Source organism: Malus sylvestris, chromosome 3, assembly GCF_916048215.2.
Source record: "Malus sylvestris chromosome 3, drMalSylv7.2, whole genome shotgun sequence".
Lineage (NCBI taxonomy): Eukaryota > Viridiplantae > Streptophyta > Magnoliopsida > Rosales > Rosaceae > Malus > Malus sylvestris.
Genome location: NC_062262.1, coordinates 31,705,636 through 31,716,991, shown reverse-complemented (window position 1 = coordinate 31,716,991; position 11,356 = coordinate 31,705,636). Strand labels below are relative to the sequence as shown.

The window sequence follows — 11,356 nt, the reverse complement described above, 5'->3', positions numbered from 1 at the left end:
AAGGAAACACTTATCTTCATCATTGTTGTAGATGACCACTTGTTATATAATCAATTAGTTAATCAAAGAAATTATGTTCAATATTAGACTTTCGGTTGGCCAAACAAGTCACTTAAGAGCATCTTCAAATGAGATGTCAAAAAATAAATGTCAAATGTTAATTTGATGATTGACGTGACAATGTTAGATTTTCTCTATTTCCAACCAATATGTTTTTTTGTTATAAATGATATTTGTAAGACCTATTTTAAAAGGAAATCAATTAAAATAAATTTCAAACATTTATAATTGGTGCATTAATGAGACTCACATAATAAAATAATTAAAAATGATTTGATATCACCTTTTCTCATATGTTAAAGTTGACATGAAAACTCATATGTCAATCCTATGTGGATTGACATATCGATTGAAACTTGCTCTTACCTTCAAATTTAATTATATAACATTTCACTTATGATTTGACATTTTCTTTGGAGATGATCTAATTGTGTCCAAAACCTCACGCGTTGCAATCATATTTTATTTTCGATCTGTCACTAGCAATTATTCACTAGAACAAATAAGTCATGACAAATAGTCTAATACTATCTAGAAAACATAAACGTGTAAAAAAATAACACTAAGAAACAAAGCTCATAGATCCTCTGTTTTCCTTGATTTATTAATCTGTTACCTTCAATAGGATCTTTCAATAAAATACTAAAGTTGCCGAGTATCGTAGCGTCGGTTTATAGCTAAGTAAGATATTAAAATGATAGGTTGTAACTTGTAATTAAGAATTAAGTTAAAGAGGCGAGAGATTCATCATCACCGCAATGCTAAAGTCACAGTAAAACAAATCCCGAACTCTCAAATTAGTACACACATCAACCTTTGATAGGTACGTAGCAAAAGCTTAATTAAAAGACTAAATTTGATCAAAAAAATTTGGTTTAGCTAATTTTTAAGTAGAATTTTATGGGACCCCAGTTGCATGATCAAGATGTGAAAGAGAGAGACTGCTAATTTCCATTCAAAGACGTGAACCACAAGCCACTTTTGTGGCCTTGGCTTGCCCAAATTTAACTTGTCCCAGATTTTATAGGGTTCATTATTTCTTAGTTCTTTTGTTCCCATGCGTGATCCAACCGGCCATGAAATTCAATGTAAGACGTGGGACGATTGTGATTTAGACTAATCACCTGAAACGTCATAATTTGACACGAAACTTCCTCTAACAAAGTGTATAAATTGTAGCTGACCATGTGGATGGTTATGAAATTTTGAATGTCATAAATTAAAATGGATATTCTATGAATGATATTAGTTACAAATTTGATAGAAGTAGTAGTAGATGTAAATCAAATAAACAAACGAAAATTAATCCAACCTAAAACAAATGGGAATTGTATCTCCTCCTGAGCACAAGCTCAGGATCCTGTTGATCAGCACACCTGAGCCGTTAAATTTTGATCTAACAGCTACAAACAAATGATTATTTTAAAAGTTATAATAATTGTAATCGTTAGATTTTAATCCAACGGCTCATATGGATTGGTCAGCAGGAAATGATATAATTCCAAACAAATGGTTCCCTAGGATCCTTTGTTAATGTCAAATCAAGGGAGACTTGAAAATCATCTAATGTTATGAGTCACCATATTTCTCCCCTTTCGAATATTTTGATTTAAACTTAAAAACTATACAAAATTACGCTTTGGTCTTTCTTTTTGTGGTCAGAAAATTGCATTGGATCATGATTCTCGTTTTCACACCTCTCTTTGTCCATTCTGTATGAATTTATATCCGTCCAAGTTGCCTCATTTCTCAAGAAAAAAAAAATCTACATGCATATCAATATTCTGCAATCAAATTATTCATATTTTATTTAATTAAAGTTTAAGAGAAGCAAAGGCTAACCAATTTGAGGGCAAGAACGTACCATAAATTTCTTTGAAGACATAAAGTAGATATTTTTTGTTTTTACAGATCGTCTACCAAAAAGTATTGCGGACAGCTAAAGTCAAACCTATACATCAATTTAACAAAGAAAATGATAATTATCAACTCAACTAAACTTTATCGGCATTTTATTCATATTTTCCATTAACAGAAAGTATTGATACTTTTACCAATAAAAAAAAATATTGAATATTTGCTTAGTTGGGCAAGGGGTGGTGACATATGTTGCCATGCGCATCCGCTCACACCCAAACTTCCCAATCAGTACGCACAGACAATACCTTTTCCAGCAATCAACACAAACCGTACATTTTTTCCAAACTCTCCACCTGCGATCGACGTAAGATCTACCAGTCTTAAAACACCAAACTGCCCCTCCCCGACCTTAACTTCTCCACCCACAACGGGCAGGTAAATACCCATAGAATTCAAGGGTATATCCGTCCTATTGAAATTTCGAAAGCGACCCCACCCTGGGAGCCCTTTTTAATTCCCAATGCCCCTGCTGTGACGCTGTCGGACCCTTCCCCCCAAAACCGTGCCTTCTTTTGTCATTTCATACCACGCTCGTTCCTCCCTCTCCCCCTCTGTCTTCCTCCAGGATCCGGCTCTGCGATTTTTTTTTGGCAAAAAGCTCTGGCCTTTCGTTCTCTGAAAACGCATTTCCAAAAATCCATTTCAATTTCCGTTTCCCTCTCCAAAACCCAGTTTTCTGTTTCTGAAAACGGTCGGAAAACAAAACCCAAAACCCTGAAGGCATTTGAGCGTTTGACGAGTTCGATTCGAAAGCAGACACAAAAAACGCTTCAGAAATTCGCAAGTTTTCCTCAGAAGGTAGAACTGAGCTGTTTTTGAGTGTTGCGTGCTGGGTTTTAGCAGCCCATTTTATTTATTTATTTAATACGAAGTTTTTCTCTCAACGTTTTTTCTCTTTGTAGCTTTTAATTAGAGGTAAAGGTCGGTGAACTTTTTATGTATATTTCTCGAAATCCAAACACGTTTCCTGTTCATCCTCGATTTTTGCTTCTTGGGGTTCTCAGACCACTTGTTGTTTTCTCATTGGCAAAGAATAAAACACAAAAGTAAGTTGCTTGTTAATTTACTTTCTGAATTTTAACTAAAAGTTCTTGCGCCTGTTAACAAAAAAATCATATTTTTAAGTTAAAAAATTAATTCTGATACTATTCATTTTATCTTTTATTTCGTCATTTTTGTTAAAATTCAAAATTTTCAAAATTTTTTCATTAGTTTTTTTTTTCAGAAAATATCGATATTATATAAATTTGTATAAATTTTTCAGTGTTTCTGATTTCTGGGTTTGTTTTGCAAGGTAGGAAGGACTCCATTTCTGCCTCCGGTGGGTTGTCGTGTCGACGTCGTCGTTCTGTTTGCTTGAGATTTACGTTACAATGAACAGAAATTGAAACTGATCCAATTTTCTCGTGATATTTCGAAGGTAAGTCGAACTGTATTTTACGCGAGATATTGTTTAGTTGACCGGTTAGTAGTCAAAGCAAGGTTTAGATGATTAATTACTAGTTTGGGGCTTTTTGGCACCAGGATTATATGGTTAGGTTCTGGTAAAGTGTTTGCAGGACCAGAACAGTGGTCCTGTACCCTCCTGGTCCATACTTTGCATTTGTGATATGGTTTCTGTGTGTGTGCAACGATTTGCTTTGGTATATCTGTGTGGGCCCCCCTTTTAGCTTTGCCAATTTTATTGCTAAGAATAATGAGAGGTTTGTGGTGTGCGGTCCAGCTTGTGGGGCCCAATACAAGATCTATAAACTTCTAGAGTGCATGTTAAAAATTTGCAATGTCAATGTTTGGTATTGCGCTACCGCATTTACTGATTACATTATTAACTAATTTCTTTAGTTGAGTAGGGTTTTTGCGAAACCCACTTTTGCAAATGGATCTTGATTCTGACAGATGTGGTCGGCAATGTGATCAGTAAATATGGTTGCGTGGTTTGCACTTGATGAATTAAGGTTTAAATTAGAAACTTTGTTAAGTGTGCTATTGAAACTTGAGATTTATAGAAACCTATATATAATCTATGCAATCTAGCTTCTTTTAACAAAGAAACATTTTATGAGTGAGAAATGTTAAGGAGACTCTTAAAAGTGAGACTTTTCATGGATTTTCTGCTACCTTATGTTTTATGTTGTCACAAGAATTGATGTTAAACTGCGGATGACACATAGTCTACAAAGAGTCCCACTTTAAGAGTCTTCTTGACATTTCTCTGATATGGGTTGATGCAATGAATTACAAACCCTAGAAGTGTAGGGTTGGCATGCAAAAAAATGGAGGGAAATGAGGTTTGTCAGTATATGGGGGAGCGGGAAAAAATGGCAGTTGGAGTCAAACATTTGCCCGTTGGATTACAATAATAGTCTGCACGTCATGTGAAATCTGGCTCGGATCTCTATAACTTCTTCAGTACCAAGAAGTGTAATCGAATGGGGGTAGTTGTGTAATTTCATGTTTTATATTGTGATGGTGCGATGCATGAGAGGGGGGGGGGGGGGGTGGTGGAGGACAAGGAAACGAATCCACCGCCTTTGGTTGTACTAAAAACCATGATTGTGGTGTATATGATCCAAGTTTCCTAATCAGGTTTTCACTATGATGGGTCCCATGAATTTCAGATTATCTGGTTTGGCAGAGATTGCTTTAGGAACATCACTGTTGTCCTAAGTTGGCTGCCTCAGGGAATCCTAGGGTTGATGCCCTTTTTTTATTTTGTGCATCGAACTCGGGATCTCGGGTTCGAGGGCTGAATGCTCTTAACCAACTGAGCTATAAGCCGTTTCGTATTTATGTTTATTTTTGGTCAGACATAAGGTTTGTGGTTGTGTTCTGCAATGCCTAAATTTTATTGACTAGTAGGAATGACCCGACTGTAGAGTCGGGAAGAGGATGACGAAGAATGTTAAGAGCAGAAATCACCCCAAACCATGCCCTCCACACCCTAATTAAGTTATTAAAACGTGTATTATTGTTTAATCTGTGATCTTTGGTCTTGTATCGGATTTAATAACATGTATAATGCATGTGTTATTGTAACCGAGCTCCCTCGTGTTCCATGGATTTGCATTTAGAATTTTGATTTGTACGCGTCCTTTGATCCTGTCCGGTGAATGTCTTTCCATAAGCTTCTCCATCCCGCTGTTCTTAACTCTGTCTCGCTTTCGCTTTTTCCAGCATTTTTAGATCTACTTTCGTTGCCCTTTCGAAAGAAAGCAAATCGGAAACTCTTAAAGTTGGAGGAGCAAAAAACAAAAGGAAATTCACTCCTCTATCAATGGCCTTGGTCTAAGTGTTAAAGCGTATTGCTTTTTTTAGCTTTCCCTCAGCACTCTCATCATAGTCATCATTGGCGTCCCGTGTCTTTATTCCTTTTGTTTCTTTAAGTTTCGTTTTTTTTAGATAAGAGTCTCTTAGATTTCACTCAATCTATCCAACTCTCCATCATTTGTGATCCTTGTTTTGCAGATGGATTCGGTGAGACCATCCGCCGTGACCCCAAATAAGAGAAGATGGGCACGTACTATTGCTAAAGTTCTTCATCTTCAGGCCGCAACAGGTATTGCCCCTGTCGATGGGGTTCAGAAGGTTAAGTCCCAAGAATTCAAAGTTCAGAAGGTAAACTACCAAGAAAGTGGAGTTCAGAAGGTGAAGTCTCAAGAAAATGGGATTCAGAAAGTCAAGTCCCAAGAGAAGGTCAAGGAGCTCCAGGAAAGAGTCGCCTTGGAGGCTCATCTAGCGAAACTGTTTGCAAGCGTTTCATCTGTTAAAGCTGCGTATGCACAACTGCAGCATGCTCAGTCTCCCTATGATGCTGAAGGAATCCAAGCTGCTGACAAAGAGGTAGTCTCCGAAATGAAGAACTTGTCTGAGTTGAAGCGTTGTTTCTTGAACAAACAGTTCGATCCTAAACCTGAGACTACCCTGGTTTTGGCGGAGATCGAGGAGCAGAAGAATGATCTAAAAACCTATAAAATCATGGGGAAAAAGTTGGAATCTCAGGTGAGGCTGAAGGACTCTGAAATTGTATTTCTCGGAGAAAAGTTAGAGGAAGCCAAGGATCATAATAAGTTGCTTGAGAAGAGATTAAACCAGAACCAGAGCGGGCAGCTACATGTGCTCGACAATCTTCATTTATCTACTTTAAGTCCCAGCCATTTCATCACGGTTCTTCGACACACGGTAAAGTCCATCCGGAGCTTTGTTAGGATGATGGTGGATGATATGAAATCTGCCGGTTGGGACATTCATGCAGCAGCTAAAGCGATTGACCGCGATGTGCTTTATCGGAAAGAAGACCACAAGTGCTTTGCATTTGAACACTCTGTTTGCAAGGAAATGTTTGATGCTTTCCAGTACCCCAACTTCTCGCTTCCAAATGAGTCCTTGCCGGAGAAAAAGAAACAACAGCAGCAGCTCTTTTTTGTGAGATTCACGGAACTCAAATCGATGAAGCCGAAGGACTATCTCGCCCAGAATCCCCGATCAGCATTTGCCAAGTTCTGCCGTGTCAAGTACTTACGACTGGTTCATCCCAAGATGGAAACATCATTCTTCGGCAATCTGAATCAAAGAAACCTCATCAATGCAGGTGAGTTTCCGAGCTCTGATTTCTTTGCTTCATTTGCTGAAATGGCAAAGCGTGTCTGGCTCCTGCATTGCTTGGCCTTCTCCTTCGATCCTGAAGCCGCAATCTTCCAAGTAAGCAAGGGATGTCGATTTTCAGAAGTGTACATGGACAGCTTGGACGACGGAGGGTTCCTCTCAACAGCATCCGAACCACAGGTGGGATTCACAGTTGTTCCGGGATTCAGACTCGGTAAGACTGTCATTCAGTGCCAAGTATACCTCACTCGGTTACAATCCACTCCGAGAAAGCGAAGATAAGCAATCAATCGATGATCATTCATTCGCTCCGAGCTGAGATTGTTCGTCGGCAAAACGCGCCTCCAGGCCCACAACATCGGATATACCAAACAGGAATATAGCCTATATGGTCGATGTTGTGGGTAATTCGAACTTGTCACTTTGGAGATTTCATCCTCCATATATTGATAAAGGGATAGCGCGTTGGACAATTGTGTTGGAAGAGATCTTTTGAGTCATTTGCTTTGAGTTTTTTTAATTTTCATCCAAGGCCATCCCTAAATTTTGTTAATATTAGGTCAGTGACAGAGGGATTGTCTAGCTGTTTTGCATCATTTGTTAAGCAGACATGGGCATGTTTTTTAATCATGTAAATAATAATATATAATGTTGGCGGAATTTTTTGTATTCCTAATCTTTTACCTGTCTCCTTGCTTTTCCCAAAAGGGATCCTATCCTTTCTTTCTAATTTAACAAATTTTAAATTAAAAAATTTGTGTTATTGAAATTTGATTTAATGGTTATAAATAAGAATTTATTTTAAAAGTTATAATAATTTTTGAATTAAATTTCAATGGTACGAATTTTTTGATTTTGTGGATTAGAAAAAATGAATCCTAGTGGATTAGAAAAAAGGAATCTGAAAATGATCACTTTCCTTTTTTTTGCACCATGAGACATTGGTTTTTGGGTTTTTTGATGGACCAATGGTAGTAAAGGGATCTTTTTCAGATTCCTTCATCCTAATCCATTAAATTTGGAAATTTGGGTCATTCAAATGTGATTTAACGGTTAAAGTTATTACAATTTTTAAGATTGATCTTTATTTATATTCGTTGGATCAAATTTTAATAATTTGAATCTCCGAACTTGATAGATTAGAAGGAATGAAGGATGCTTTCCTAATTGGTATGTCACACTCACGGGCAGCATTGGTGGGGCCTATGTGTATGATCCACGTCAGAAAGATGCTCAGTGTGAAATTCACATTAATCAGCAATTAACCATCAGGATTGTATAGTGGAAAGGTAATATTAAGGAAACCAATTAACCATCAGGATTGTATAGTGGAAAGGTAATATTAAGGAAACTATTTATTTAAATTAAATTTTGTAATATCATATGATTTGGTAATTGATGATTAAATTATTATTTAAATATTAATTAATGTTTTTATTTTTTATTGTTCAATTTAACCTTACTCGTGTAACTCATGTTAATTATCAATTTAGTCTTTTGGAACAGATGACGTAAGTTTACGAGTGGTCAATGGTATTAGTCAACAAATTTTACGTCTTATGTAGATTTATGTTGATCAACCGTTTCTAGACGTGTTCATTAATATATATGAGGCCCACTCGTGGACGATGACATTATCTATAAGTATTATTGATCTCTTGAGAAATTAAAGAAAACAAAGGTTGTTTTGGTTACTGTTCAGAACTTGTGGATTGAGTAACGGAGGTGGATTGTCTGCCCTCTCATTTCCATATTCTTCCCATACCCTCCTGTGATATATGATTACGGTTAAGTTACGTCAATATTTTATATTAATTTTTTTATAGAAATAATAGAACAAAAAATAATAGGAATATAAAATGTTGACATGACTTAACCGTGACCACATAAACAGGAGGGAATAGAGAGAGTATAGAAATGGGAGGGCATACAATCCACCTCCTTGAGCAATATGTTCACTTGTTAACATAGACTAGCCCTGACAATTTATTATATGATTCGACAAAAATAACAAATTTTGGACTCGTATATGGTCATGATTGTTATCAAATTACTCGTTAAGATAACAAATTTAACACTACATAATTTGGTTAAAACAATCGAATATGAGATCAAAACGACATCATGAACGTAACTGGTTTTGCTAAGTCTACCATACAAACAACATTAAAATTTAATGTCACTTTCATTGAACCGCGCAAATCTGATTTATTTCTGTCTGCAATCTGCAGTATGATGCATGACCAGTCGAGCATGATACATCGGGTGTATAAAGCAAGGGCGGTGCATACGTATGCTTATTTCTGTACCTTAATTTTGTGGCTGGTCGGTGGATATGGAGGGCCATTCCAATTTCTATGGGAATGACAAGTTAATAGAGGCAGATTCTCTACCCTCCTACTTTTTGTGTCTTTTTATTTATGTGGTCACGGTTAAATCATGTTATTATTTTATATTATTATTTATTTTTGTTTTATTATTTTTATAAAAAAATAATATAAAATATTAACGTGGCTTAATCGTAACCACATAAAACTGGAGGGCACGAAAAGTGGGAGGGCAGAAAATCTGCCTCCCAAGTTATTAGCCTTCCTCTGTGAAAGGGTATATGTGGGATTTGACATTTAACAAAATTTATCATTCGATTTTTTACAATTAATAGTTTAATTTTTTAAAATTAATTTTCTTCGTTTATTTTTAAATCATTTTTAAAAGTGAAGTTTAATTTTAAACATAAAATTTAAATTTAACAGTTTATATGACACTTAACAAAAAATATGTTCAAATAATCTCCGACTACTGAAGAAAATATTGTTCCCCATATGAAAAATATGCTTATTTTTCTGTAGTTATGAGTCATTTCTAGAGCCACATTATTTGGTTGTGGAAAATGATGGAATTAATTAGATTTGGGCAGTTGTGGCATTAACCATAGGAGACACAATGACATGCCAAATACGCTCAAGAGTTAAATTTCTAGGCCTATCATGTCGGGCCGGTGGTATAATATTGCATTCTAAGTTTATCACGTCATGTTATGTGTTTTGATTTTGTCTTGATAATGTTACATAATAAATTTAAGATACTGTCACTTAAACATTCTAATTACATATGTGTTTCTCTTATAAGTGACTTGGAACCATGGATGCCCATAATTCTTGGATTTTCTGGATACGGTGGTTGCTCATGCATGTGTCAATGGCATTGTGGTCTATATCTACGTGGTCGAGAGACTATATTTGCATCAAATGTTAGAAGTGACTACCGAGCGTATGCTAACTTGTTATGCACTCATTGTGGTCTATCTCATTCTCAACGTCTACTTCCTCATCTCATCCTCGTTGTGTTTTGGGGTGCTCAATTGAGCAGCTGCTTTATGTGCAGCTAATAATTTTACATGAGGCACCAACATGGTCGGTGGGATCGAATATTAATGATCACACTTAACGAATACCAAGTAATTTAGTTACATTCATCATTTTAAAAAATTACAAATGTTTTCAAATGGAATACGAAACTACTCTCAAAAAGCAAACCGTAAGTATCAACAATCTCATCCTTAGCTAATGACGTTTTGTGACTTGTAGTAAGAACTCGTCGTTGCACTGTTCACCGTATTATAGTGAACCAAGGGTGAAGGATTGATTTGCTATAGTATGACATAAGCAGAATCAATCATGTATTAGGTTAAGTAATATTCCAGAGAGAAGCATTATAACTAAAAATCGACAATACCATACCGCGCTGCATTCATGCAACGCAAAATCTACGAGTAATACTTTAAGAAACAGTTCATATACCGTTCTCGACTTCATCTAACCCGTTAATATTTGAGGTTTGATGTGTTTGGTAATAGGTACCCTAAACATAAAACGTGGCTAATGGTGGGGGGCTCAGGGTTTGATATTCTGAGGTTGGCTCAACAACTGAGGGCTGCAAGTGTTTGTCTACACAGTGTGTTCGTTAACGGAGTTGGATTTTTAATATTTTAGCAAGTAACGTGAACACAATGCTGAACATGTCCATCAAGATTGCTCACAAGGAAGGAGTAAAAACCACAAGGTAAAGAGAGACTTCAAGTTACAAGATACTAAAACAATATATAGGTAATAACAACTGAAATATTGCTCTGAATTTTGAAATATAGCAAAACTTAGATTTGTCTAGCAAACTTACAAGGGAGTTTAGGAAGTAGAGTTAATTTAATATGGTTACACTCGTGTTCTATCAGATAGGATAAGGTCCATTCACAAATGAATCAACATTGACTATAACTCCTAGCCTTTCAAGTTAATGATGCGGGTTCGATTCCCGCTAATCTTTAACCTTCCATTTTTATTATTCCACAATAATAGGCACAATCAATATAAATGGAAGAAGATTCATTCAATTTTACAAGTCCTTGAACCACGACGGGACTTTAAAAATCTCTTCTATATCTTATTCAAAGTATCAATAATCAAGTCCTTGAACCACTGATTCTTTGTGGAAATCACAAGTATAAATTTTCACCTTATTCAAAACCTTACCGTGCTTGACCAAGTACTGTGTTGCCACCAACTCATCTCGTCGTCCCTGGAATCCCCGTTTGCAAATAGTCTTGAGGCATGACAACAGACATGCACAGACTCGAGTGGTTACCAATCATGTACCAATAAATTATGCTACTCATAAGACTGACAACCAATGTTCTAGGATTAATATTTGGACTTGGATTGTCTGCCCTCCTAGTTGTGGTGCCCTTCCATGCCCTCCTATTTTGTGCGATCACGGT

The 11,356-nt window shown here is 36.3% G+C and overlaps 1 protein-coding gene across 4 annotated transcripts; it reads left to right on the top strand.

Moving 5' to 3' along the window:
• Positions 1-2,449: 2,449 nt before the first annotated feature.
• Positions 2,450-7,251, top strand: LOC126616511 (protein GRAVITROPIC IN THE LIGHT 1-like). 4 transcript variants are annotated; one of them, XM_050284590.1, is made up of 4 exons: positions 2,450-2,778; positions 3,275-3,400; positions 5,155-5,279; positions 5,446-7,251. In XM_050284590.1, the coding sequence occupies exon 4, from the start codon at positions 5,446-5,448 to the stop codon at positions 6,862-6,864; it is 1,419 nt and encodes a 472-aa protein (XP_050140547.1). In that variant the 5' UTR covers positions 2,450-2,778; positions 3,275-3,400; positions 5,155-5,279; the 3' UTR covers positions 6,865-7,251. The 4 variants fall into 4 exon arrangements, with proteins under 4 accessions (XP_050140547.1, XP_050140546.1, XP_050140545.1 ...); XM_050284589.1 differs by having other exon boundaries at positions 3,279-3,400; positions 5,155-7,251; XM_050284588.1 differs by lacking the exon at positions 5,155-5,279 and having other exon boundaries at positions 2,451-2,778; positions 3,279-3,400.
• The last annotated feature ends 4,105 nt before the right edge of the window (positions 7,252-11,356 follow it).

Excerpts from the sequence above, each read along its gene's own strand:
- LOC126616511 (XM_050284589.1), top strand. The coding sequence starts at position 5,446 with ATGGATTCGGTGAGACCATCCGCCGTGACCCCAAATAAGAGAAGATGG.